Source organism: Salvelinus alpinus, chromosome 18, assembly GCF_045679555.1.
Source record: "Salvelinus alpinus chromosome 18, SLU_Salpinus.1, whole genome shotgun sequence".
In the NCBI taxonomy this organism is placed as follows: Eukaryota; Metazoa; Chordata; class Actinopteri; order Salmoniformes; family Salmonidae; genus Salvelinus; species Salvelinus alpinus.
Window position 1 is genome coordinate 11112206 of NC_092103.1, and position 27510 is coordinate 11139715.

At 44.5% G+C, this 27510-nt stretch overlaps 1 protein-coding gene across 8 annotated transcripts in view; it reads right to left on the bottom strand.

Moving 5' to 3' along the window:
• Nucleotides 1–7588: 7588 nt before the first annotated feature.
• LOC139543699 (membrane-associated phosphatidylinositol transfer protein 2-like) overlaps nt 7589–27510 on the bottom strand; it is a 76366-nt gene continuing 56444 nt past the window's right edge. For 3 of the 8 annotated variants that reach the window (XM_071350027.1, XM_071350026.1, XM_071350029.1), the window contains 12 exons: nt 27299–27469; nt 26737–26883; nt 26337–26504; nt 25924–26190; nt 25209–25357; nt 24891–25007; nt 24681–24797; nt 24330–24478; nt 24036–24185; nt 23654–23837; nt 22299–22427; nt 12720–22070 (listed from right to left, as the gene is read on the bottom strand). In XM_071350027.1, the coding sequence (XP_071206128.1) occupies nt 21711–22070; nt 22299–22427; nt 23654–23837; nt 24036–24185; nt 24330–24478; nt 24681–24797; nt 24891–25007; nt 25209–25357; nt 25924–26190; nt 26337–26504; nt 26737–26883; nt 27299–27469 (2108 nt within the window). In that variant the 3' untranslated portion in view covers nt 12720–21710. Of the gene's footprint in view, nt 9504–9626; nt 9721–12719; nt 22071–22298; nt 22428–23653; nt 23838–24035; nt 24186–24329; nt 24479–24680; nt 24798–24890; nt 25008–25208; nt 25358–25923; nt 26191–26336; nt 26505–26736; nt 26884–27298; nt 27470–27510 lie in introns of those variants that run through there. The other 5 variants (XR_011668749.1, XM_071350030.1, XM_071350031.1 and 2 more) reach the window with 5 other exon arrangements.

Consider the following 27510-nt stretch of genomic DNA (forward strand, 5'->3'; position numbering starts at 1 on the left):
ATGTATTTTTTGGGGTGGTAGGCTAACTTTATTCTAACATATACAGTGCCTATAGAATGTCTACACCTTGGAACTTTTTTCACATTTTGGTGCTTTACAAAGTGGGATTGAAATATATTTAATTGCATTTTTTTTTGTCATTGATCTACACTCCATAATACTCCATAATGTCAGTGACATTTTTTAAAACAGTTTTACAAATTAAATAACTAAAATATAGTTGTTGCATAAGTATTCACCCCCTTTGTTTAGGCAAGCCTAAATTAGTTCAGAAGTAAAATAACAACTCACATAAGTTATATGGTCTCACTCTGTAAAATAATAGGGGTTGACATGATTTCTGAATGACTACCCCTTCATCTGTCCCCCATACATAAACTCTGCAAAAAAAAGAAACGTCCTCTCACTGTCAACTGCATTTATTTTCAGCAAATTTAACGTGTAAATATTTGTATGAACATAAGATTCAACAACTGAGACAAACTGAACAAGTTCCACAGACATGTTACTAACAGAAACTGAATAATGTGTCCCTGAACAAAGGGACGTTTCTTTTTTTGCTGAGTTTACAATATAAACTCAGAAAAAAAAGAAACGTCCCTTTTTCAGGACCCTGTCTTTCAAAGATAATTCAGAAAAATCCAAATAACTTCACAGATCTTCATTGTAAAGGGTTTAAACACCAAAAGAAAGATGCCCAGGGTCCCTGATCATCTGCGTGAATGTGCCTTAGGCATGCTGCAAGGAGGCATGAAGACTGCAGAATTGGCCAGGGCAATAAATTGCAATGTCCGTACTGTGAGACGCCTAAGAAAGCGCTACAGGGAGACAGGACGGACAGCTGATCGTCCTCGCAGGCCTGTCGTAGGCCTGTTGTAAAGCAAGTCCTCACCAGAAACAATGTCGTCTATGGGCACAAACCCAGCGTTGCTGGACCAGACAGGACTGGCAAAAAGTGCTCTTCACTGACGAGTAGCGGTTTTGTCTCACCAGGGGTGATGGTCGGATTCGCGTTTTTCATCGAAGGAATGAGCGTTACACAGAGGCCTGTACTCTGGAACGGGATCGATTTGGAGGTGGAGGGTCCATCATGGTCTGGGGCAGTGTGTCACAGCATCATCGGACGGAGCGTGTTGTCATTGCAGGCAATCTCAATGATGTGTGTTACAGGGAAGACATCCTCCTCCCTCATGTGGTACCCTTCCTGCAGACTCATCCTGACATGACCCTCCAGCATGACAATGCCACCAGCCATACCGCTCGTTCTGTGTGTGATTTCCTGCAAGACAGGAATGTCAGTGTTCTGCCATGGCCAGCGAAGAGCCCAGATCTCAATCTCATTGAGCACGTCTGGGACCTGTTAGATTGGAGGGTGAGGGCTAGGGCCATTCCCCCCAGAAAAGTACGGGAACTTGCAGGTGCCTTGGTGGAAGAGTGGGGTAACATCTCACAGCAAAAACTGGCAAATCTGGTGCAGTACATGAGGAGGAGATGCACTGCAGTACTTAATGCAGCTGGTGGCCACACCAGATACTGACTGTTACTTTTGATTTTGACCCACCCTATGTTCAGGGACACATTATTCCATTGATTTTAGTCACATGTCTGTGGAACTTGTTCAGTTTATGTCTCAGTTGTTGAATGTTGTTATGTTCATACAAATATTTACACGTTAAGTTTGCTGAAAATAACGCAGTTGACTGTGAGAGAACGTTTCTTTTTTTGCTGTTTGTGTGTCATGACAGTGTTATGCCAAGTTGTCAGCTGTTACGACATACACTGCTCAAAAAAATAAAGGGAACACTTAAACAACACAATGTAACTCCAAGTCAATCACACTTCTATGAAATCAAACTGTCCACTTAGGAAGCAACACTGATTGACAATAAATTTCACATGCTGTTGTGCAAATGGAATAGACAAAAGGTGGAAATTATAGGCAATTAGCAAGACACCCCCAAAAAAGGAGTGATTCTGCAGGTGGTGACCACAGACCACTTCTCAGTTCCTATGCTTCCTGGCTGATGTTTTGGTCACTTTTGAATGCTGGCGGTGCTCTCACTCCAGTGGTAGCATGAGACGGAGTCTACAACCCACACAAGTGGCTCAGGTAGTGCAGTTCATCCAGGATGGCACATCAATGCGAGCTGTGGCAAAAAGGTTTGCTGTGTCTGTCAGCGTAGTGTCCAGAGCATGGAGGCGCTACCAGGAGACAGGCTAGTACATCAGGAGACGTGGAGGAGGCCGTAGGAGGGCAACAACCCAGCAGCAGGACCGCTACCTCCGCCTTTGTGCAAGGAGGTGCACTGCCAGAGCCCTGCAAAATGACCTCTAGCAGGCCACAAATGTGCATGTGTCAGCATATGGTCTCACAAGGGGTCTGAGGATCTCATCTCGGTACCTAATGGCAGTCAGGCTACCTCTGGCGAGCACATGGAGGGCTGTGCGGCCCCACAAAGAAATGCCACCCCACACCATGACTGACCCACCGCCAAACCGGTCATGCTGGAGGATGTTGCAGGCAGCAGAACGTTCTCCACTGCGTCTCCAGACTCTGTCACGTCTGTCACATGTGCTCATGTGCTCAGTGTGAACCTGCTTTCATCTGTGAAGAGCACAGGGCGCCAGTGGCGAATTTGCCAATCTTGGTGTTCTCTGGCAAATGCCAAACGTCCTGCACGGTGCTGGGCTGTAAGCACAACCCCCACCTGTGGACGTCGGGCCCTCATACCACCCTCATGGAGTCTGTTTCTGACCGTTTGAGCAGACACATGCACATTTGTGGCCTGCTGGAGGTCATTTTGCAGGGCTCTGGCAGTGCACCTCCTTGCACAAAGGCGGAGGTAGCGGTCCTGCTGCTGGGTTGTTGCCCTCCTACGGCCTCCTCCACGTCTCCTGATGTACTGGCCTGTCTCCTGGTAGCGCCTCCATGCTCTGGACACTACGCTGACAGACACAGCAAACCTTTTTGCCACAGCTCGCATTGATGTGCCATCCTGGATGAACTGCACTACCTGAGCCACTTGTGTGGGTTGTAGACTCCGTCTCATGCTACCACTAGAGTGAGAGCACCGCCAGCATTCAAAAGTGACCAAAACATCAGCCAGGAAGCATAGGAACTGAGAAGTTGTCTGTGGTCACCACCTGCAGAATCACTCCTTTTTTGGGGGTGTCTTGCTAATTGCCTATAATTTCCACCTTTTGTCTATTCCATTTGCACGACAGCATGTGAAATTTATTGTCAATCAGTGTTGCTTCCTAAGTGGACAGTTTGATTTCTCAGAAGTGTGATTGACTTGGAGTTACATTGTGTTGTTTAAGTGTTCCCTTTATTTTTTTGACCAGTGTATTATGACATGGTTATAACCATGGGTGGGATGCGCCAACATGGTTTAAATTAATCTAGGATTGGAGCTAATCTAGGTTTATAATTAATCAGATGTGTTGCACCACTTAATTTTAAATCTGGATCAGTAAATCTATGATTAACGGTTTAAAACTATGATTAGTGACATGTTACTAATCAATATATGAGGTATTTCGTGAGTTGAAACGAAGTAGCTAGCCTACTTGACAAATGAGGCCACAAAGTTGCTGTTCCTTGATAAAATAATAACAATGTAATGTTAGAACTACTGCAACTCCATCGTGAAAGGTTCTCATGGGTTGGCTGATTTGAAATCAAATCCGTTATTTGCCAGTACTATACTAGACAGAAAACTAATTAGTTAGCTAACGTTAGCTACTGTAGCTACCTAGTTTATAAACTAAGATAGCTCACATACAATATTATGTATTATTGGCATTACTTAAAGTTATTTAGACATGTATTATTTGTCCGCTAGCCACCTGATCATGGCACGTCAAAGAAGTTCGGAGCTGATGGAGGAATTTAGTAACGTACTGGAGGATAAAAAGACAGACAACACCACTGTCAAAAAGAAGGAAGACACCTGTGCCATTTTATGCGACAAATGTAATGGATCGACACGGATTAAAGAGAAGAGGGACCCAAATCGAATAAAAGTGTGCTGGAAAAAACGTACAAGCGAAAGCCAAAAAGGATGCTGCAGATGAGAGGCGGGGGCTATTTCAGACCGGAGCCGGAGGGGGGCCTCCGTCCAAGGGAATTGATCCTACAGTATGACCCATAAAATATGCGAGATGATTCCCCAGCAGTTTGCCCCTATCCATAACCCCTATGATGACGAAGGACAACTTGACTCACCGATATTTAGTAAGCATAAATAACAGGTAAATATCAATGTCTATAATGCAAGTTAAAACGAACGTTAGTGCTACTTCACTACAATGTTACCGTTATCAGGCCCCTTACAGCATGTTGCATAACATTATCATTCGTACCAAGGCTGGGCATATCATAAACCCCAATTCAATTGTTGTACAAAATGGACACGTAAATAGCCTACTAATAATGAGTTAAAACTCAACAGGATTCAACCCGTCTCTAATTATTCTCTGAGGAACTCGTTCTGGTCTCTCCACAGTAGATATGCTACCATTTTATCAGTTAAACCACCTAAAGTGTCCGTTTAGAATTTATCTTTAATCTAAGTTTATATTTTTTAATTCACTGAGTGTCACGTTCTGACCATAGTTCTTGTGTGTTTTGCTTGTTTTAGTGTTGGTCAGGACGTGAGCTGGGTGGGCATTTATGTTGTGTGTCTAGTTTGTCTGTTTCTATGTTTGGTCTAATATGGTTCTCAATCAGAGGCAGGTGTTTTGTGTTGTCTCTGATTGGGAATCATATTTAGGTGGCTTGTTTTGTGTTGGGGTTTGTGGGTGGTTGTTTCCTGTCTTTGTGTTTTCTCTGCACCAGATAGGGCTGTATCGGTTTGCCACATTTGTTATTTTGTATTGTTGTAAGTGTTCACAGTTTCGTTTTATTAAACATGTTGAGCACTGGCTACGCTGCGTGTTGGTCCGATCCCTGCTACACCTTCTCTTCTCGTGAAGAGGAGGAAGGCTGCCGTTACAGAACCTCCCACCAAACTCGGACCAAGCAGCGTAGTAACAGGCAGCAGCGACAGCAGCAGCGAGTTCAGGAATGGACATGGGAGGATGAGCTGGACGGTAAAGGACCCTGGGCAGAGCCAGAGGAATGTCGCCGCCCCAAAGCAGAGCTGGAGGCAGCAAAAGCAGAGAGGCGGCATTATGAGGCGCTAGCAAGGCAGAGCGGCTGGAAGCCCGAGAGGCTCCCCCAAAAAATTCTTGGGGGGGAGGCTAAAGGGGAGTCTAGCTGGGTCAAGTAGGAGACTTGAGCCAACTCCCCCTGCTTACCGTAAGGAGCCAAGGATGGAACCAGAGCCGGTGAGGGCGGTATTGGAGGTGAGCGAAGTAGAGACTGTGAAGGATCTAATGGGGAAATTGGAGGAGAGAGAAATGAGGGATTTGCTGGTTTGGTGCATGAGGCACGACATCCGCCCAACGGAGCGTGTCGGGGATTTGATGTCACCTGAGTCAGCTCTCCATACTCGTCCTGAGGTGCGGGCTAGCCGTCTGGTGAAGACTGTGCCAGCCTCACGCACCAGGCCTCCTGTGCGCCTCCCTAGCCCTCCACGTCCTGTGCCAGCTCAGCGCACCAGCTCTTTAGTGGCAGCCCCATGCACCAGCTCTCCGGTGCCGGCGCCACGTACCAGGCCTCCAGTTCCAGCACCCCGCACTCGCCTTGAGGTGCGTGCCCTCAGCCCAGTACCATCGGTGCCAACACCACGCACCAGGCTTCCAGTGCGTCTCCAGAGCCCTGTTCCTCCTCAACGCACTCTCCTTGTGGTGCGTGTCTCCAGCCCGGTACCTCCAGCTCCGGCACCACGCACCAAACCACCTGTGCGTCTCCAGAGCCCTGTACGCACTGTTCCTTCTCCCCGCACTCGCCCTGAGGTGCGTGCCCTCAGCCCGGTACCACCAGTGCCGGTACCACGCACTAGGCTTATAGTGCGCCTCGAGAGTCCAGTGTGCCCTGTTCCTGCTCCCCGCACTAGCCTTGAGGTGCGTGTCTACAAACCGGTACCACCAGTTCCGGCACCACGCACCAGGCCTACTGTGCGCCTCAGCAGGTCAGAGTCGGCCGCCTGCCCAGCGCCGTCTGAGCCGCCCGCCTGCCCAGCGCCGTCAGAGCCGCCCGCCTGCCCAGCGCCGTCAGAGCCGCCCGTCTGTCCCGAGCCGTCAGGGCCGCCCGTCTGTCCCGAGCCGTCAGGGCCGCCCGTCTGTCCCGAGCCGTCAGGGCCGCCCGTCTGTCCCGAGCCGTCAGGGCCGCCCGTCTGTCCCGAGCCGTCAGGGCCGCCCGTCTGTCCCGAGCCGTCAGGGCCCCCCAGTCATGAGCTGCCCCCTCTGTCCGGAGCTACCTCTCTGTCCGGAGCTACCTCTCTGTCCGGAGCTACCTCTCTGTCCGGAGCTACCTCTCTGTCCTGAGCTACCTCTCTGTCCTGAGCTACCTCTCTGAGCTACCTCTCTGTCCTGAGCTACCTCTCTGTCCTGAGCTACCTCTCTGTCCTGAGCTACCTCTCTGTCCTGAGCTACCTCTCTGTCCTGAGCTACCTCTCGGTTCGGAGCTGTCTCCTCAGTCTGATGGGGCCCTTTGTGAGGGTTCCTAGGCCAAGGTCGGCGGCGAGGGTCGCCACTCAAAGGACGCTAAGGAGGGGGACAAAGACAATGGTGGAGTGGTGTCCTCGTCCAGCGCCGGAGCCGCCACCGCGGACAGATGCCCACCCAGACCCTCCCCTAGAGTTGTAGGGGGTGCGTTCGGAGTCCGCACCTCAGGAGGGGGGGTACTGTCACGTTCTGACCATAGTTCTTGTGTGTTTTGCTTGTTTTAGTGTTGGTCAGGACGTGAGCTGGGTGGGCATTCTGTTGTGCGTCTAGTTTGTCTGTTTCTATGTTTGGCCTAATATGGTTCTCAATCAGAGGCAGGTGTTTTGTGTTGTCTCTGATTCGGAATCATATTTAGGTGGCTTGTTTTGTGTTGGGGTTTGTGGGTGGTTGTTTCCTGTCTTTGTGTTTTCTCTGCACCAGATAGGGCTGTATCGGTTTGCCACATTTGTTATTTTGTATTGTTGTAAGTGTTCACAGTTTCGTTTTATTAAACATGTTGAGCACTGGCTAGCTGCGTGTTGGTCCGATCCCTGCTACACCTTCTCTTCTCGTGAAGAGGAGGAAGGCTGCCGTTACACTGAGCAACAGGCTTAAAATTGTTCTAGGTTTAAAGTGAAACTAAATTTATATTAGAGGAAGGATTTAATTTAACTAGATTTAATTTAAAACTAGGTTTAAAATTTGGTGCAACAAGATGAATAGATACACCTTGATTTAACTTAGTTTAAGAGTTAATGTATGTTGGTGCAACCCAAAGGTACTTAGGTGGCAAGTAAAGTGTTACCCGTTTTTCAAGCTTTGCATCCCATATGCAACAATAATTGTCATTACAGAAATGTTTATGGAAGTACGTCATACTAACACTTTGCAAAATAATGTTTTAAATGTAAAATAAACACAAGTCATATATATATATTGTTTGCATATTGTATTGTTGTAAGTGTTACATTGTAGATAAACAACAAAAACACAGACGTACTGAAAATTGATCAAGGCTTTATTTATTAGAATGTCTTGCTTTGTTTGCTTTCTAACTTTTCAAAAGCTTCTCTTCAGATTTATAGCTCATTCCTACCTACAGTATGTACATATAGACCTATAGATTATGCCAGTAGCTGAAAAAATCTGAAAAAAGTATCATTGTATTTTATTTTCTCAATCCCCTGGGTGGAAATAAGAAATATTGACTTTGTGACTCATAACTTCAACCCAGAAGGTGTCTAAACAATGTATTTATCTTAGGCAGCCGTTTGGCTGCAGATACAAGGCCGGGATTCAATCGAATCAGCGGTAGATCTGCGTTATATCTCGCTTGACATTTAAACGTAATTTCCAATTGAGGTGACATATGCAGCAAAATATGCAGCGATGACCGTGAATGTGTTATACTCTCTATGAGCGCAGGAACATTGCCTTTAATGTGCATAACCAATTAAATGTGATCGGACTGAATATAGGCCTTGAAGATGTAACAGAGACACTGCTAGCTAGTTTAGCCTACTCAAACACCCCGCTCAAACAGAGGGATGCTATGTTAGCTAGCTGGGTATGACTATCCAACACACCACTGGAACTCTTTCAAGTCAAGGTAAGATTTTGATTTTACTCATTTATTGGATGTAACTGCTAAACTGCGTACTGACTGTGCACTGTAACGTTACTGCATGATTGTAGCGGGTTTACTAACACGTTAGTTATATTAGCTATGTTGACTATGACATTACTTTAGCTAATATGGTGACACCGATGTAGGCAGTGTGTAGCGTTTATCATATGGTTTGGCTTGGAAAGGTTCTCGCCTGGTCTTCTACAGCTGATGTGTTGTGCATTGAAGTCCACAAGCGAAGGGAAAAGGTGAGAGGAGGAGAGCGCATAGATGCGAGAAGGAATACAACGTGGCTGCTATGAAAGTGAACTGTGTTTACGCGATTCACCTCTTATCATATTGCTGAGTCTGGAGCCCTGGATGCTTTTTTTGACTGAAGAGAGGCACTCCTCCTCTGCCTTTTTTCTTTGAATAGATAGATTTTTAATAGCCTGGATGTTTTTAAAGCTGTCATAATCTGTCATGGTATTGGGGTGCAGTAGATCCCTGCTGCTACGAATGTATAAACATTCCCCTGCATCATTGTCCTTATTCTTCATATTGGCCTTTTTCTTTCTCATACTTTTGTCCACGTTATTGACACGGTGAATATTTTCTCCACAGTGTCAGTAGTTTTCTGATAATGTCATATTGGGGTTGAGAACCTTTACAAACCTGGGTGTCTTGATACCTTTCTTGGCTGCTTCAATATGTTCTTTCTCAAAATGTCCCTCAATGGCACAAGGCAGATTGTTCACAAAAGTATCTTTGTCCCTGACTCAAACTCCCCAAATTTGCCCATGCCGCGGTAATCCGGGACCCACACCAAAATGTATGGTGCCAGTTGTGCGGCTGTTCATACAGTCTGCCACAAAACGAACAACTTCATCAGTAAACTTTGGAATTTTCTCCTCTTCTGTTCCTTTATCTGTGTTGATAAATGCGTTATAATCAGGGCAGGGCTCTATAAAGTTCAATGCATCGGACTCTGTTACATTCAGGACAAAGTCAGATTTGTAACTGTGAGCATCATGATGTCGGTGAAAAGAGTATGGATTGCATAGCCTGAACTCATTCATTTCTCTTTTGAATGATCAAGTTTGCTTGATGAAACATCATCCCATATTTCAATAGGTGCTGTATTTAAAAAAAGCACCATTAACGTTTTTCTTATGTACAGGATATTTTGACATTCAGGGTCTATCTTAAGCTCTCCCAGAGCCCATTGTTTCACATGATATTTAGTCCAGTCACTGATCCCATCTGGCAGTTCAAGATGACAAGCAGGCATTTCTTCCTCTTCAATCTAAGAAAAAATATTGTCTGGTGTGACTAAATTCAATGTTAGGTGTTAAATTCCTTGGTATTTTCTTTTTCAATTGGGACTGATCTGAAAATAACATGACAGCCTCTGTTGAGGGATACATACCTCTGATGCACTCTATTTGGTCATGTTGAAATTCCTTCACTTCTGATCATTGAGTGTCTTTACCTAGTTGTCAAACTGATGGAAATGAGATGTGCTGAAGAACAGAGATATTGCAGAGTTAGTTTCTTTATAATTCACTTTTTATACAGAGTAGCAGCACAGCTGCAGGAACACTATTGTTTTCATAGGTATTACTTTACATAAATGTTGCTCTTAATAACATTACTATACACTGGATAACAGTATAAACATGTTGTTACATATTAATTATTAATTCAATAATTAATTAAAAGTGTTTGTTATTACATTCTTAGAAAAAAAAGTGCTCTCTGGAACCTAAAAGGGTTCTTCCCCTGTCCATAGGAGAACCCTTTGAAGAACCTTTTTAGTTCCAGGTCAGACCCTTTCCACAGAGGGCTCTATAATGGGACCCAAAAGGGTTCTTTATGGAACCAAAAAGGGTTCTCCATGGAACTAAAAAGGGTTCTCCTATGGGGACAGCCGAAGAACCCTTTTGGAACCCTATTTTCTAAGAGTGTACTGGAACACAGACTGATCTTTACCTTATTCCACATTATGATTTAAAATCAAATGTTATTTGTCACATGCACCGAACACAACATGTGTAGACATTATCGTGAAATGCTTACTTACGAGCCCTTAACCAACAGTGCAGAGTTAAACAAACAAACAAAAAGTTGCTAAATAAACTAAAGGAAAAATAGTAACACAATAAAATAACAATAACGATGCTATATACAAGAGATACCGGTACGGAGTCACTGTGCAGGGGTACGGGTTAGTCGAGGTAATATGTACATGTAGGTAGGGGTAAAGTGACTTATGCATAGATAATAAACAGAGTAGCAGCAGCGTATGTGAAGAGTGTGAAGGAATGTGAATGTACGTGTGTGTGTGTGTCGTAAATATTTGTGTGTGTGTGTATGTGTGTGTTAGACTATCAGTGTAGTATGTGAGAGTGTGTGATTAGAGTCCAGTGAGTGTACATCGAGATTGTGCAAGACTCAGTACAAAACATAAGAATAAATAATAATAAAATAAAGGGGTCAATGTAAATATTCAGGGTAGCAATTTTATTAACTGTTCAGCAGTATTATGACTTGGGGGTAGAAGCTGTTAAGGAGCCTTTTGGTCCCAGACTTGGCGATTCAGTACCGCTTCCATGTGGTAGCAGAGAAAACAGTTTATGACTTGGGTGGCTGGAGTCTTTGACCATTTTTAGGGCCTCCCTCTGACACCTGCTGGTATTGAGGTCCTGGATGGCAGGAAGCTTGACCCCAGTGATGTACTGAGCAGTACGCACTACCCTCTGTAGCGCCTTGCAGCCGGATGCCGAGCAGTTGCTATACCAAGCGGTGATGCTACCAGTCAGGATGCTCTCGATGGTGCAGCAGTAGAACCTTTTGAGGATCTGAGGACATGCCAAATATTTTCAGCCTCCTAAGGGGGACTAGGCTTTGTATAGCCCTCTTCACGACTGTCTTGGTGTGTTTGGTACATGATAAGTCCTTAGTAATGTGGACACCAAGGAACTTGAAGCTCTCGACCCGCTCAACTACAGTCCCGTCGATATGAATGGAGGCATGCTTGGCCCTCCTTTTCCTGTAGTTCACGATCATCTCCTTTGTATTGCCCACGTTGATGGAGAGGTTGTTGTCCTGGCAGTGGTTCTGACCTCCTCCCTATAGGCGGTCTCATCGTAGTCGGTGATCAGGCCTACCACCCATCGTGTCATCTGCAAACAATGATTGTGTTGGAGTTGTGCATGACCACGCAGTCGTGGGTGAACAGGGAGTACTGAAGGGGACTAAACACACGCCCCTGAGGGGACCTGTGTTGAGGATCAGCGTGGCGGATGTGTTGTTGCCTACCTTCACCACCTGGGGGCGACCCATCAGGATGTCCAGGATCCAGTTGCAGTAGATGTTCAGTCCCAGAGTCCTTAGCTAAGTGATGATCTTGGAGGGCACTATGGTGTTGAACGCTGAACTGTAGTTAATGAACAGCATTCTCATGTAGGTGTTCCTTTTGTCCAATGGGAAAGGAATAGTGCAAAAGAGATTGTGTCATTTGTGGATCTGTTGGGGCGGTATGCAAATTGGAGTGGGTCCAGGGTTCCTTGGATGATGGTGTTGATGTGAGCCATGGCCAGCTTTTCAAAGCATTTCATGGCTACAGATGTGATTGCTACGGGGTGGGAGTCATTTAGGCCTCGAAGCGAGCATAGAAGGCATTTAGCTCATCTGGTAAGCTCGTGTCACTGGGCAGCTCGCGGATGGGTTTCCCTTTGTAATCCATAATAGTTTGCAAGCCCCGCCACATCCGACGAGCATCATTGTCATCCTGTATTTTGACGCTTTGCCTGTTTGATGTTTGGAGCTGAGGGCGTAGCAGGATTTCTGTGTCGTTTATTCAAATTTTTAACCTTGATCTTTGAACTTTATTAACCCTTAAATTAAATAAAGGATTATTTCAATGTCATTATCTTTTCAGAGTTTGTACACTTAACATTTTCCAATATTAAATTGAAATAGTAGGTTCAAAGTCAAACTAATAATCTGTCATATAATCTGATGATATAGTATTTATCTCCTTGAATAAAAACACTTACCTATCAAGAAAATATTGCAGACTTTAGTAGCGAGCTTTCACGGTTGCATGAATAATTCACTTGACTGTCATCTAGAAACAATTAAATAGGTATTACCAAACGACTTATATAGGAGAGATGCGGAAGAAAACTTAAGAGACAGATCACAATCGAAGGGCGGTGTCATTTGCGATGATGACCATATTGTTATTTGGAGGACCTATGGAAGGTGTGTGTTTGTTCACATCTAGGCCCCTATTTAATCAAATCCGGTTTATACACTTAATTTTTGTCAAGCATGTTAAACATTGTTGTTCAATGTGAGCAAAGCATTCAACTCTTAACTGCCTAGATGTTACAGGTTATAAAGTGGTTCTACAAAAGGACTACAATAATCCCATTCAATTTTACCCAATTTCATCATATAATCTACTATTGCCATGTAATTTAAAACGTATTGAAAACACAAAGTACAAGTGCAGATATGTTATTGTCCAATTGTATTTATTCCACAGTACAGACAATAATACATTGAGCTCTCACCCAGGAAGGGTAAAATGACCTATGATCCAGAGCGAAAGAGAGAGAGAGATGGAACAGTGAGGGAACTACAGTGCCTTCAGAAAGTATTCACACCCTTTGACTTTTTCCACATTTTGTTGTGTTACAACCTGAATTTAAAATTGATTAAATTGAGATGTTTTGGCGCTGGCCTGCACACAATACCCCATAATATCAAAGTGGAATGATGTTTTTCAAATTTTTTACAAATTCATAAAAAATGTAAAGCTGAAATGTCTTGAGTCAATAAGTATTTAAAACCTTTGTTATGGCAAGCCTAAATAAGTTCAGGAGTAAACATTTGCTTAACAAGTCACCCTGTGTGCAATAATAGTCTTTAACATGATTGTTGAATGACTACCTCATCTCTGTACCTCACACATTCAATTATCTGTAAAGTCAAGCAGTGAATTTCAAACACAGGTTCAACCACAAAGACCAGGGAGGTTTTCCAATGTCTCTCAAAGAAAGGCACCTATTGGTAGATGGGAGAAAAATAAACCGACATTGAACATTCCTTTGAGCATGGTGAAGTTATTAACTATACTTTGGATGGTGTATCAATACACCCAGTCACTACAAAGATACAGGTGTCCTTCCTAACTCAGTTGCCGGAGAGAAAGGAAACCACTCAGGGAGCCAATGGTGACTTTAAAAAAGTTTGAGTTTAACGGCTATGATAGGAGACAACTGAGGATGAATCAACAACATTGTAGTTACTCCACAATACTTACCTAATTGACAGAGTGAAAAGAAGGAAGCCTGTACAGAATAAGGCACTAAAGTAATAATGCAAAAAATGTAGCAAAGCAATTCACTTTTTGTCCTGAATACAAAGTGTTATGTTTAGGGAAAATCCAATACATTACTGAGTACCACTCTCCATATTTTTAAGCATAGTGGTGGCTGCATCATGTTATGGTTATGCTTGTAATCATTAAGGACTGGGGAGTTTTTCAGGATAAAAAATGTATGGAATGGAGCTGAGCACCGGCAAAATCCTAGAGGAAAACCTGGTTCAGTCTGCTTTCCAACAGACACGGGGAAATTAATTCACCTTTCAGTAAGACAATAACCTAAAACACAAGGCCAAATCTACACTCGAGTTGCTTACCAAGAAGACAGTGAATGTTCCTGAGCGGCTGAGTTACAGTTGGACTTAAAGCTACTTGAAAATCTTATGGCAAGACCTGAAAATGGTGGTCGAGCAACGATCAACAACCAATTTGACAGTGCTTAAAGAATAAATGGGCAAATGTTGCACAATCCAGGTGTGTAAATCTCTTAGAGACTTAACCAGCATGACTGTAATCACTGGCAAAGATGATTCAAACATGTATTGACTCAGGGGGTTGAATACTTATGTAATTTAGATATATTAGTGTTTTCTTTCACTTTGACAGAGTATTTTGTGTAGATCGTTGACAAAAAAAATGACATTTAAATCAATTTTAATACCACTTTGTAACACAACAACATTTTGAAAAGGTCAAAAGGAACTGTTCATACATATCTAAACATTGTACCCACTCCTTGTTTTGAAAACTAAACTTGGTATCAAAACTACCCAAAGAAGCAATTCTGATGTTGGTGGTGTTTTGAATAAGAGTGCCACATCAATTACATAAGTATACTTCCTACAGACTTCTTTAATAATGCCTATTTGAAATCCAGACCTGCTACAAAATACAAAGGGAAATGGGTGAGATTGTAAGAGGTACAGAACACTATTTAATTTATGTACATGCCTTCAAATTCAAATATTAATTCTATGATTATGCACTTATGTCAAATAAACTGCATATACTCAAAATGTACTTAAATTATTGCCACCTCGAACAATATATGTTACCATATATATATATATATGGTATATATATACACATACACACACACAGTGCATTTGGAAAGTATTCAGACCCCTTGACTTTTTTCACATTTTGTTACGTTACAGCCAAAAATGGATAGAATTTAATTTAAAAAATCCTCAATCTACACACAATACCCCATAATGAGAAAGCGAAAATAGGTTTTTAGATTTTTTTGCAAATTTATGAAAAAAAACAAACATAAATACCTTTGCTATGAGACTTGAAATTGAGCTCAGGTGCATCCTGTTTCCATTGATCACCCTTGATGTTTCTACAACTTGATTGGAGTCCAACTGTGGTAAATTGAATTGATTGGACATTATTTTGAAAGGCACACACCTGTTTATATAAGGTCCCACAGTTGAAAGTGCATGTCAGAGCAAAAACTAAGGCATGAGGTCAAACTAATTGTCCGAGACAGGATTGGGTCAAAGGGAAGGGTACCAAACAGTTTCTGCAGCATTGAAGGTCCCCAAGAACAAAGAGGCCTCCATCATTCTTAAATGGAAGAAGTTTGGAAGCACCAAGACTCTTCCTTGAGCTGGCTGCCCAGGCAAACTGAGCAATCGGGGGAGAAGGGCCTTGGTCAGGGAGGTGACCAAGAACCCGATGGTCACTCTGACAGAGCTCCAGAGTTCCTCTGTGGAGATGGGAGAACCTTCCAGAAGGACAACCATCTCTGCAGCACTCCACAAATCAGGCCTTTATGGTAGAGTGGCCAGACGGAAGCCACTCCTCAGTAAAAGGCACAAGACAGCCCGCTTGGAATTTGCCAAAAGGCACCTAAAGACTCTCAGACCATGAGAAACAAGATTCTCTGGTCTGATTAAACCAAGAATGAACTCTTTGGCTTGAATGCGGCAGGGTATCCTAGTGGTTAGAGCGTTGGACTAGTAACCGAAAGGTTGCAAGTTCAAATCCCTGAGCTGACAAGGTACAAATCTGTCGTTCTGTCCCTGAACAAGGCAGTTAACCCACTGTTCCTAGGTCGTCATTGAAAATAAGAATTTGTTCTTAACTGACTTGCCTAGTTAAATAAAGGTTAAAAAATAAAATTTAAAAAAGAGACACGTCTGGAGAAAACCAGGCACCGCTCATTACCTGGTCAATACCATCCCTAAGGTTAATTAAGCATGGTGGTGGCAGCATGATGCTGTGGGGATGTTTTTCAGCGGCAGGGACTGGGAGGCTAGTCAGGATCGAGGGAAAGATGAACGTAGCAAAGTACAGAGAGATCTTTGATTAAAACCTACTCCAGAGCGCTCAGTAACACAGCCAAGTCAACGCAGGAGTGGCTTTGGGACAAGTCTCTGATGTCCTTGAGTGGCCCAGACTTGAACCCGATCAAACATCTCTGGAGAGATCTGAAAATAGCTGTGCAGTGACACGCCCCATCCAACCTGACAGAGCTTAAGAGGATCTCCAGAGAAGAATGGGAGAAACTCCCCAAATACAGGTGTGTGAAGCTTCATACCCAATGAAGACTCAAGCTGTTATCGCTCTCAAAAGGTGCTTCAACAAAGTACTGAGTAAAGGGTCTGAATACTTTTGTACATTTTATATTTCCGTTTTTTAAAAATGTTAATACATTTGCAACAATTTCTATTGTGTGTAGATTGATTTTAGATCATTTTTAGAACAAGGCTGTAACGTAACAAAATATGGAAAAAGTACTTCCCGAATGCGCTGTATATGTATATTTACAGTGCTATGATAATCATAACTGCATTGTACTAATACAAAACATTCCCAATCTGTTCATGGAAATAATCAAGTAAAGCTTGTATACATTTTATATTACTAATGCTTGAGTAAATGACATATATTTTATGTATACTGTATGTAGCTAAATATATTGGTCCCACTTTACAGTATATGAACAAAATGTTCAGAAATCTATGTATTTACATGGCAGCTACATAAGCAGGTACAGTGTTAATTACACCGTGGGTACACATTGTCAGCCTGAAATGCATTCTGTTTGTGCAATACACTCGTTGCCACATCCATGAGAAGGAGTGGAGGAGTGGAACGTTAGCACAGAACCGACTGAACACATTGTTATATAGTTCTCGTTATTCCTGTTTATACTCCTAGTCGGTATTAGATAGAACGTCGCGGCCCCGTCCGCCTAGGGGGAAAACAATCCAACCATCACCTTGGTTACGCCATTGGCTCACAGCAAAAACGTAACCTTTTTCAAACACAATTTTGTCTTTGTCTACTTGTTTTAGTCAATTACAAAACTACATTTAAGAAAATTACAGCATGCCTAAAGATTACTTTTCAACATTGAATGCTCCCAAGTATTTTCACAACTTAGAAAAGTGTAATATTGTAGGGCTTCCCTCATGCCCCTTTTCATAACAGCACTAACAGCCAGACGAGTAGTGTGCTAGCTAGCTAGATACCGACTGGAACATTAAGCTAGCCAAGACCAACAACACAAACAAACGGACGATACAGCTATAAGTAGTGAGTGGAGTTACAAACGGACTATACTAAATGTCTTACCTGTGATTAAATGTTTTCCGTTTGTTTATGTTGTTGGTCTTGGCTAGCTTAATGTTCCGGTCGGTAGCTAGCTAGCACTCAGTCATCGCCTCCTAGCACCGTCATGAAAAGGCGCGTGAGGGAAGCCTTACAATATTACGTATTTCTAAGTAGAAAATGCTCGGGAGCAGGCGATGTTGAAAAGCAATCTATAGGCATGTTGTACTTTTCTCAAATGTAGTTTTGTAATTGACTTAAACAAGCAGACAACAAGAATGTAATACTATTTAATACCGACTGGGACTTATCCATGGCGTTGTTGAATACTTGTTTCTGATTGGCTTGAAGGTCATTCTAGAGCATGCATTATTTCCCTATAACACAGGGTATATCAGCACGGTAGAATTCAATGGCTATAGTTAATTCTTACATGCTCTATGTTTGAGCTGCTTTTCAAAGCTAAAGTCGAATTAAAAACATTATTGGCATTGTTGAATTACATTTTCATAATAGCAAGCTAGCACTGATGGTTTGATCTAGGGTTTGGTTAGCTAAACTAGCAAGTCTGTTTGTTTACCAAGGCAACTGTTGTAGCTATCTAGTAAACAAATGAACACATTCTCAGTGGCAAATGTGTTCCAATTATAGCCATGGTATAAAAAGGATAATCAACTCGGGCCTCTATGCGTTCTCTGGAAATATCTTCAATATTTTCCATAGAACGCATAGCCCTTTGTTGATTATTTATCCTTTACATATCTACAAGGCATTGAACTATAATAACTCTTCAGTCACACACGTGGCCCCATAAAGTAGAAAACATGTTCTGTACTGAGTGTAAAACTGGCATCTAATAGTACAGTACATGCAAGACTGCTACTAAAGTGGCAATAATTCTAATATTCTCGAATACATTTACATTTCAAGACATGCTATAAGGGTTAGTGGTTAACATAATTGATATATAACTACTGTATACAATATTGATGGCTAACCCAGTCTGAATTATTTTGAACACCACATATTACAGGTCAAATAAAAGGTTCATTGACATATTCACAATCAAACATTTCTTCATTCTGAAGGGGGAAAAAATCTGCCTTCACAGAAGATAGGAAGCAATACAGTATTTTGTCAAGGCTTTGTAAAATGGTCCGGTTTGAAAAATAGTTTTGTTTTCACTATAAAATAATTTAACCTTTAACAGTTAACCTTTGTAAAGGGACAGCAGAAGTGTGAAGGGGTGGGAGAGTGGATGTTGTTAATGTTGTCTATACTCGTGCATGTTCGATAGATTGTCTCTGTCTGTGCCTTGTTGTGGTTATGCTACCCTGCGACTGAAACAATAATATTGGCAAAGAAAATACACACCTTCCACTGACTGTTGGTTCTCGTCATAAACAAAACGCTACATATTCAGATATTGTTCACCTGAAAGATCCATAATAGAAATTAAACTCATGTTGCGTAAATAAATACCTCTCAACCATTATATTCCTACATATACAGTATCATTTTTACAGTATCTACACAGACAGACAGACAGACAGACATATCCATGGATCATGTACAGTCTGGGCTCTCCAAGCCTGTAGCAGGAGGACATTCAGCTCATCATCACCAGACCACAGGCCAGAGGGGAAACAGTATGGCTGTATCCAATACCTTCCCTAGTGCCTTCCAGATAGTCACCTACAGCTCTAGTCTACATCCTTCATTAAAGTCGTAGTTCACTGAAAGATCAAAGTTTGTACGACTTGGTCAAACCTCAAAAGTGACCTTATGCAGCTGGATCTACACAACCAATGGTGTGGGACAGAGACTTGACGTTACAACCTTTTTTTAATAGGTCTGATCAATGTCTGACAAAAAAAAAATTGATTTTGAAGTGAACTATTGCTTTAACTAACAATCATCACCTATGCTACTGCGCTTGAGTGGTGTCATAACAGGTTGCAATAAATACACGTTGGCAATAGTAGCATGTCCCTAGAATCAAAACAATATGCTAGAGCTTCCAAGCTCTCAAGTTATAAGTAACAACCATAACCACATCCTATACAGCTAGCCATTATGTCCCTTAGATGTGGACAATATATTGGATTCAAAAAGATCTACAAATCAGATGTAATCTGATTGACATTGTTAAAATACAGTATAGAACACGTGCCTTTTCAGCTAAAGCCACGCCGTCATGCTCTCAATGGCAAGCCCCGACTCTTCTCACAATACAAAGAAACGGTGGGATACAGCCTGGTACATTAGCTTCCCACAACCAACAACTGTTTCGTTTTTTGGCACGTTATTTTACATTATTCAGTAATCCTGACATTGAATAAATGTACACGAGTGTGCATACTACTGCAGCACATATACCCTGCAATAATGAATCGTTTTTATGTCATGCACTACAAAAAGGTAACAATATGTAGCGACATGAGACGGTAACACGATTCTCCAACATAAACTAGTGCAAAAAACAACAACGAGGTTGAACAGGTTGAGATACTACAGCCGCTAGAGAGAGAGATTGTTGGCTTTGGGTGATTAGTAATGGGGATATAATTGAATACAATGATAATACCTTAACCACACAGTAGGTGCCAGGTATTAGATAACAGGTAGTATGAGAGTTAGGTGTTCATCTACAATTCTCTGTACAGGTTGCCATAGCTTTAGTGAAAGCATTAGTAACCCTTTATTTTATAGTCCGATACCAGCTGGTATTTGCTAAGGAATAACATTGTATATTCTCTGGTACTTCAGATAATGAATCACAATTGGAAACAACTTGGTATCAGATGGTGGTTATTATTAGGTAAAAAACAGGTAAAAAAGAAAACAGGATAGGGAAACCGTGAAATAAAGTGGAATCAACGCATGTCTTCCTGCCTCTGAGGAGGTCTGGCCATCCTGTCTGCTCTCAGAACGTTACAACCCTTCTTCCTGTGACCTCATCGCCTGTTCTTGTCTGTTTGTTAGGAATCAGGAAAAGTCCCGCTTCTGTCCTTTGAATAGTGAGGGTTCGCTGAAAAGCTTAAATCACTGTGAAAAGCCTAGATCACTTTCAGTATTCCAGACCGAAATGTAGTAATGTCCAATGAATAGCATTCATCACATCCCTCAAGGAGGAAAGAGCTCTGAGCATCATAGGGAAGTCCACTGGAGTGTCACTGAATGGTGTGTAATGACAGAGGTTGATAGCTAAGAGGCGCCGCAGGATGAACTGAATGAATACCAACAGCATCATGCTTTTGGAAAACAGAGAAAGACACTGCTCCCCCACTGGTGTCTCAGAGGTATTGCAAGCAGATGGTCTGGTAAAGGGATTGCTGCTGTGTTCTGTTTGTTCAGCGTTTAAAAAGTGTCACTAATGTCTACTGTTATGACAAGCCTTGTCTAGCTCAGTCCTGGGATCCTTCAGAGTCTGACTTTATAAATGTGTCATTGGGGTTTAAGGCCTGGGATGGCCCACAGGCCATACTGAAAGACGTGGTACAGTACAGTAGCTACTCTGTTACGGAGTGAAAAGGACTGGAGCTGAGCTAAGGTCAACGGTAGAAATCACTGTGTAGTACCACACTGATAAAAGTAGAGAAATGGCCCAGGAATAGACTAGAGGAAATTGTCCATCTCATCCATAACCTTTCCCCTCCCTCCCTTTTGTCTTGCATCTCTCTCTGTATCCACCCTCTTTCCTTCCAACCCTCTTCCTCTTGCTTCTCCTCTTCCCTCTCTCTTTCAATAGGGTAGTGGTGCTTCTCTTGGCAGTGTGAGGGGACTCGTTTCTTATTGCCAGACACAGCGGTGTTAGAGGGAAGGAAGGAAGGAGGTGTATCTCAGCGGATAGAGGGATAAAAACAGATGAAGTTGTTGACTTGTTGCCATGGCTACAGACTGACCCCCCCCTGACCTCCAGATCACCATTTGAGTCTTATTTTTGTGGCTCCAATGTCCGGGCCTGTCCTGAGCTGGGCTGTTTGTATGTGTGTGAATTCCCATTGTCCTCTAGGTAGAGAGAGTACATTCAACCATTACTCAGACAAGGGTAGGCACTCCAGGCCCTCAGGGGGTGACGATTAAGGCTTACGATCGTTTGTTTTTAGTTTTAATTTGTTTTATTTTCCAGTTATTTTCTTTTAGTGGCCAAGGTAGGTTATATAAAAGTCTTGACTGTGAGACTCTAATGCTACAGTAGAAATGTCATTTGATTCTTTACAGCAAAGTCAGAGCACCTCCCATCTTTCTGGCTTTACTTTTCACTCAAACAATCTCTTCTCTCTCTATTCCTTTCATATCCATTTCCCAATAGACCCTGCTTCTTCCTCTTGCTCACCCTCTTTGCCCTTTTCCTTCCCTCTCCTTTCACCTCCTCCCTCTCACTTTCCGCCCCTCAGTAAACCTTATCCTTCTTTCATCCCATCCTTTCTCTAACTCTCTCTTAAACATACTTCTTCCATGTTTCTCTCAGGGCCAGTCCAAAGATCATAGTGCTCCAGGTAGAGTCAGGCAGGGTCCCCTCCCCCCTGTAGCCCAGTCTGGTGAGTCCTATTTTGGGCTGAGTAATCCTCCTGACCCCTCCTTGGTGCTCCCGGTGCGGCCCCAACACCCAGCTGCTATACTCATACTCCTCTGGGTCCCCGCTCCTGCTCTCTCCCTCTCCACCTCGCATTGGCTCAGCGTGCGTTCCGTGCGCCCTGGTTGGCCAGGGGAGCTAGAGCCCGCCCCCCCAGTTGAGTTGATGGAGCGCAGGATGTGGTTGCGCTTGCGGAGGTAGTCCCCCCCGGCGGCGCCCAGTCCGAAGCTTCCCTTACGGAGAACAATACGGGCGCTGGCGGTCTTGGCAGGACGAGACCTCTGACTGTACTCCAGCTGGGACAGATGGGACGCATAGCCGTCTGGGATGAACTGACAAAGAGGAGGGAGAGATCGAGAGAGGGGGAAAGAGGAAAAAGAGAGGGGGTAGGAATGGAGACGAGATCAGCTCATCCCCTCATCTACTAAACTATCCATCTATAGGAACGCATTTGCGCATTCTATCTATTTATGAGTTGAAGTTGGAAGTTAAGCATTTCAACACTTTAATTGATAACTTGTTGTTGGCGACAGTGCACTTTCTACCAGCTAGTTTGGTACCTGACACTGGCTGGACATCTTCTTGGTGGGCCGTCCCACTATGTAGATGTGTGATGGGGGCAGGCCTAAGGAGGAGTACACTGTGATATCCTTAGTAGAGCCGTACGCGGCAAATATCTTCATATGGGCCTGCACACACATACACAGAGGAATGGACTGTTAGAAACAGTATTGTTGTTACACTATATATATATATATATACACAAAAGTATGCGGACACCCCTCGGTGACTCAACGTGGCACCGTCATAGGATGGCACCTTTCCAACATGTCAGTTTGTCAAATTTATGCCCTGCTGCACCGGTCAACTAAGTGCTGTTATTGTGAAGTGGAGCAACAATGGCAACAATGGCTCAGCCGCGAAGTGGTAGGTCACAGCTTGAACAAATCGTCTGCGTAGCGCGTACAAATCGTCTGTCCTCGGTTGCAACACTCATTACCGAGATCTGAACTGCCTCTGGAAGCAACGTCAGCACAAGAACTGTTCGCCGGGAGCTTCATGAAATGGGTTTCCATGGCTGAGCAGCCGCACACAAGCCTAAGATCACCATGCGCAATGCCAAGCTTCGGGTGGAGTGGTGTAAAGCTCGCCGCCACTGGACTCTAGAGCAGTGAAACACGTTCTCTGGAGTGATGAATCACGCTTCACCATCTGGCAGTCCGACGGACAAATCTGGGTTTGGCAGATGCCAGGAGAACACTACCTGCCCAATGCATAGTGGCAATTGTAAAGTTTGGTGGAGGAGGAATAATGGTCTGGGGCTGTTTTTCATGGTTCAGGCTCCTTAGTTCCAGTGAAGGGAAATCTTAACGCTACAGTATACAATGACATTCTAGACGATTCTGTGCTTCCAACTTTGTGGCAACAGTTTGGGAATGCCGCCATGCACGAAGCGAGGTCCATCCAGAAATGGTTTGTCGAGATCGGTGTGGAAGAACTTGACTGGCCTGCACAGAGCCCTGACTTCAACCCCATCGAACACCCTTGGGATGAATTTGGTATGCCGACTGCAAGCCAGGCCTAAGTGCCCAACATCAGTGCCCGACCTCACTAATGCTCTTGTGGCTGAATGGAAGCAAGTTCCGCAGAAATGTTCCAACATCTAGTGGAAAACCTTCCCAGAACAGTGGAGGCTGTTATAGCATAAAAGGGGGATCCAACTCCATATTAATGCCCCTGATTTTAGAATGAAATGTTCGACGAGCTATGTAGTGTATTTTGACAGTAGAAACCTAACTTAAAAACCCTAAGTCCCCTTACCCCAACCCACCCTGAACAACACACTTACCCTACCACAACCCAAGCCATACCCTAACCCCTACACCCTCATCTCTACCCCCCCTGCCCCTCTTACCTCACAGATGAGGGACTTGAGGAAGTTGGCCTTGTGTCTGAGGGGGTCGTGGACCAGGCCATCACAGAAGGACACTATTCCATGAGGGAAGTTATGTTGAGACAGCCAGGCCACCACACGCTGCTTCTGCATGTCTGGACGACCCGTCACATACACTATCAGATAGCCCAGGTCCTGCCAGTGTCTGAAGGGAGAGAGAGAGAGTAAGAACAGGCTGTGGGTGAACAGGTGACACCCCAAAGAGTCTGGTGTATTATCTATTAAGTTATTCATTTGCTGATTCACAACTTGTATGCCACATTAGCTAGTGTTACTCCTGTTCAGGAATATAACAGTACATCAAATACAAATCAAGATAGAATAAGACCCATCGTGTTCCTACCTGACCACGTCCACAGCTCCAGCCCTGACCTTGGGGTCGCTGCCCATGATGGACACGCTGGCAGCAAACGAGCCGTCGATACTGAACACTACAAAGTCTGTTCCCCGCGGCAACACCGTCAGGTAGCTGTCCGCAAATGTATGGTCACCCCTGAGAGAGGGAGGAGAAACGGGGGGAGGGGAGGGAGAATGTGTGGCAAAGGGGAACACGTAATTCAACGCTTGTTCTCCTACTCAAAAACACCCCGAAAACAAGCTAATCAGATATTTAAAAGGGTTTCAACCCATAACCTACCTGACGACCAGTTTGACAGGATAAACTCCAATGCCCAGCCTTTTGCTCTCTGGGATGACATAAGAGATGCGTCCGCTGCTATTGGTCAGCTCAGTGTCAAAGTACACCCACTCTCCTGAGGGGGGCTGGGTCATGATGTGGATGTCAATCTGGGAGACAACAAGAGGCGGTTACAGATAACAGTATCAGAACACGTCGGTATATTATATAAAATAATGACTGACTTGCCCATGTGTTTCATTGACAAACTAAACATTATGCTCAAATATTGAGTTGCATGCAAGTATCTCTCAGTTGCAGAACTGAAGTTTGTTCCACAAGACAAGTTGGCGTCAATGAGTATGGCTTTACCTTCTCTCCAGTGAGGGTGACCATGTCCAGAGGGCCATACATGAAGCGTCCCATCACCAGCTGTGTTCCGTCCTCAGAGAACACAGCATCGTTCACGCGGTGGTTGGCCGTCACGTTCTACACACACACAGACGTTTACTGCGGTCAGTACTTCTGCAACTTGCCGACAGAAAGCCTAAAAAAGGGGGTTAGGAAGTGGTCTGTCCTCACCCTGATCTTGACGTGGGTCCTCTTGCGGATCCACTTCTCTCTGGGTTTAGAGGGCTTGAACTCGGTCACCTCTTTACCGTCCAGCTCCAGAACACTCGAGTTCTCATGCCTCATCACCTGGAGGAACAGACAGGAATGATTACATGGCCATTCACCAGCCCAATAGGAGGCTATGCCTTTATATTTGGCTACTAATATTCATATGCTCTTACCTCTCGGAGTAGGAAGGAGGCATTGTGAGTGTACTTCCAATATGATGTGTGGAAGAGGTCTATGAACATTCATAAGCATTCACATGGCATTCATAAGCAGTCATACCTGTCTGAGTAGGAAGGAGACGACGTCAGTGGACTCCCAGTACGACGCATGGAAGAGGTGAGGCAGGGCTACAGTGGGGAAGGCTGTGAGGGCATCAGGACAGTACAAGGCAAAGTCCATCCGCTTACTGCCCCACCACCGAGATGCAACTGAAGAGAGGGAGCAGAGAGAGAGACAGAAAGAGAGAGAGAAGTCTGACACATAATCACAGTAGGGAAAAGACGACAGGGTTGTAAAAGACGTCGATGTGTATTTCTGGTCAATGACAGTTCCAGACAAAAAGGGGTTCCACAGTAGAGGGAAGTGTGCTCATCCAGAGATTTACAGTCCAGGGGAGAGGCTCTATAGTACAGACGGAAAGTCACAGGTCCACACTGGAGTAGAATGGAGTTTCAGGGGCAGATTGAACTAGAGCAGAGGGACAGTTTTGATTTGAGGGACATACACAAGATCAGTGATTCCCAAATGGTGGTCCCTCTTTTCTATCCCGGCTAAAGACTGGGTCCTTGATTGAGGACATTGGCATAACTCCTGTTTGGGAAGCACTGCAGTACATATAGGGTACAATCTGTAGAGGAGAAGAGAAGGGAGAGAAGCTGTAGTACTGCAGTGGTTCAGCTGTAGCTTGAAGGAGACCAACGACAAGGCACACAGATGGGAGTAGTCCTGGGGGGGGGGGGGTCACACAGGATTCAAACCACAGTACCCAGACTACCTTGCTCTACGTTCATCAGCGTGTCTGGCGACGGGGGGTCAGAGTTCGTGTCGGTGATGTCAGACGGCAAGTCTGAGGAGACATCAGAGGCAGTGACGTCAGCGGTGACGTCATCGTCACCCTGGTCTGAGTCGGTGCGTCCGAGAGAGAGGAAGGGTCGGATCTTCTTCCTGGCCCGCGGAGAGGGGCTTCTCGAGGGGAGTTTAGGAAGCGCTAGCTGGGAAAGGAGACCCAGCTTCTTAGACGGGCTGCTTTGGCATTTAGTAGCTACGGAGGAATCAAGGGTTGAAGAACGACAAAACAGTGTGTGAAAAATGTCCGAGAATGTATGTTGTCATCTCCCTGAGCCACAGACACTGCTGTTAAATGCAAAAAAGACAGATAAATCAAACAGTATAAAGTCCAGTACTGACTGTTGGCGATGTTAGAGGCGGTGTATGAGTCGGCCATGCCTGACACCTGGCTGGCGATGCTGGCCTCGCTGGACCTACGGAGGCCCCTGGGGTGGGGGGGTCCGGTCAGCGGGGAGGACGGGTACTGGCTGTCCACAAACACACCACAGTGGGAGTGGAGCACGTCAGCTATGGAAGGAGGGAGACACGGGAGAGAAAGTGTGTGTGTGACAGAGAGAGCGAGAGGGAGGAGGGAGAGAGAAGTGGATTGATCAAACAATCAATTTAATTGTATTTGTATAAAACTTTTTTACAAATACAAATGAAATGCAGAGAGAGAGAAAGTCAGACAGACAGACAGACAAACAGAGAGCGGACAGGGCAGCAGACAGACAGACAGAGACAGAGAAAGGGTACACACTGTCGTTGAGCTGTGCGGCCTGTTGGGGCCAGTTGAGTACAGGGACGGGGATGGAAGTCTCACTGACGCCCCCCTCCTGGTAACGCAGGGGTACTGACAGGGGTACTGACTCCAACAGGAGCTGGGGGTTACTCTGCATCGTCTCCACTGGGGGGCGAACAGGGGAGGGAGAGAGATGGGAAGGGGGGGGAAAGAGAGGTGGGGAGGACGAAGACGGAGAGATGTGGAGAGGGGGGAGGAACATGTGGGGGAGAGAGATAGGAAGGGAGGAGGCAGGAGAGACACGGGGGGAGACAGAGAGGCAGAAATAAAACGGACGTAACTACAGAACAGACGTGGACTAACTGACATACAACAGTACAGCACGTTATAACTGCTAAGATGGACAGACGTAACCCATAGTACATTATACCTGATAATACCTGCACACAGGTATCGCACTATGAGAGCCGATGGACATGTGGACAAAGCACACAGCGAATTGAGTGCTTCCTTTTGGAGGAGAGATATCCCAGAGACATAAAGGAATAGTTTGTGGGCGTGCATGTGTATCTAGCCTCACCCAGCAGAGCCGAGTGTCCGTCCCCCAGAGGGAAGCGTTGGTAACGGGGGACACAGAAGGGGGGCAGCTGGTGAAACCTCTTCTCTAGGAGGGGCTCCAGGCGGGAGGCAGAGGGGTCCGCAGGATGAAACAGGTTATACACCTGCTGACAAGCTGGACGCAACGCTGAGACTGGAGAGAGAGAGAGAGACAGAGAAAGAGGACAAGAGATG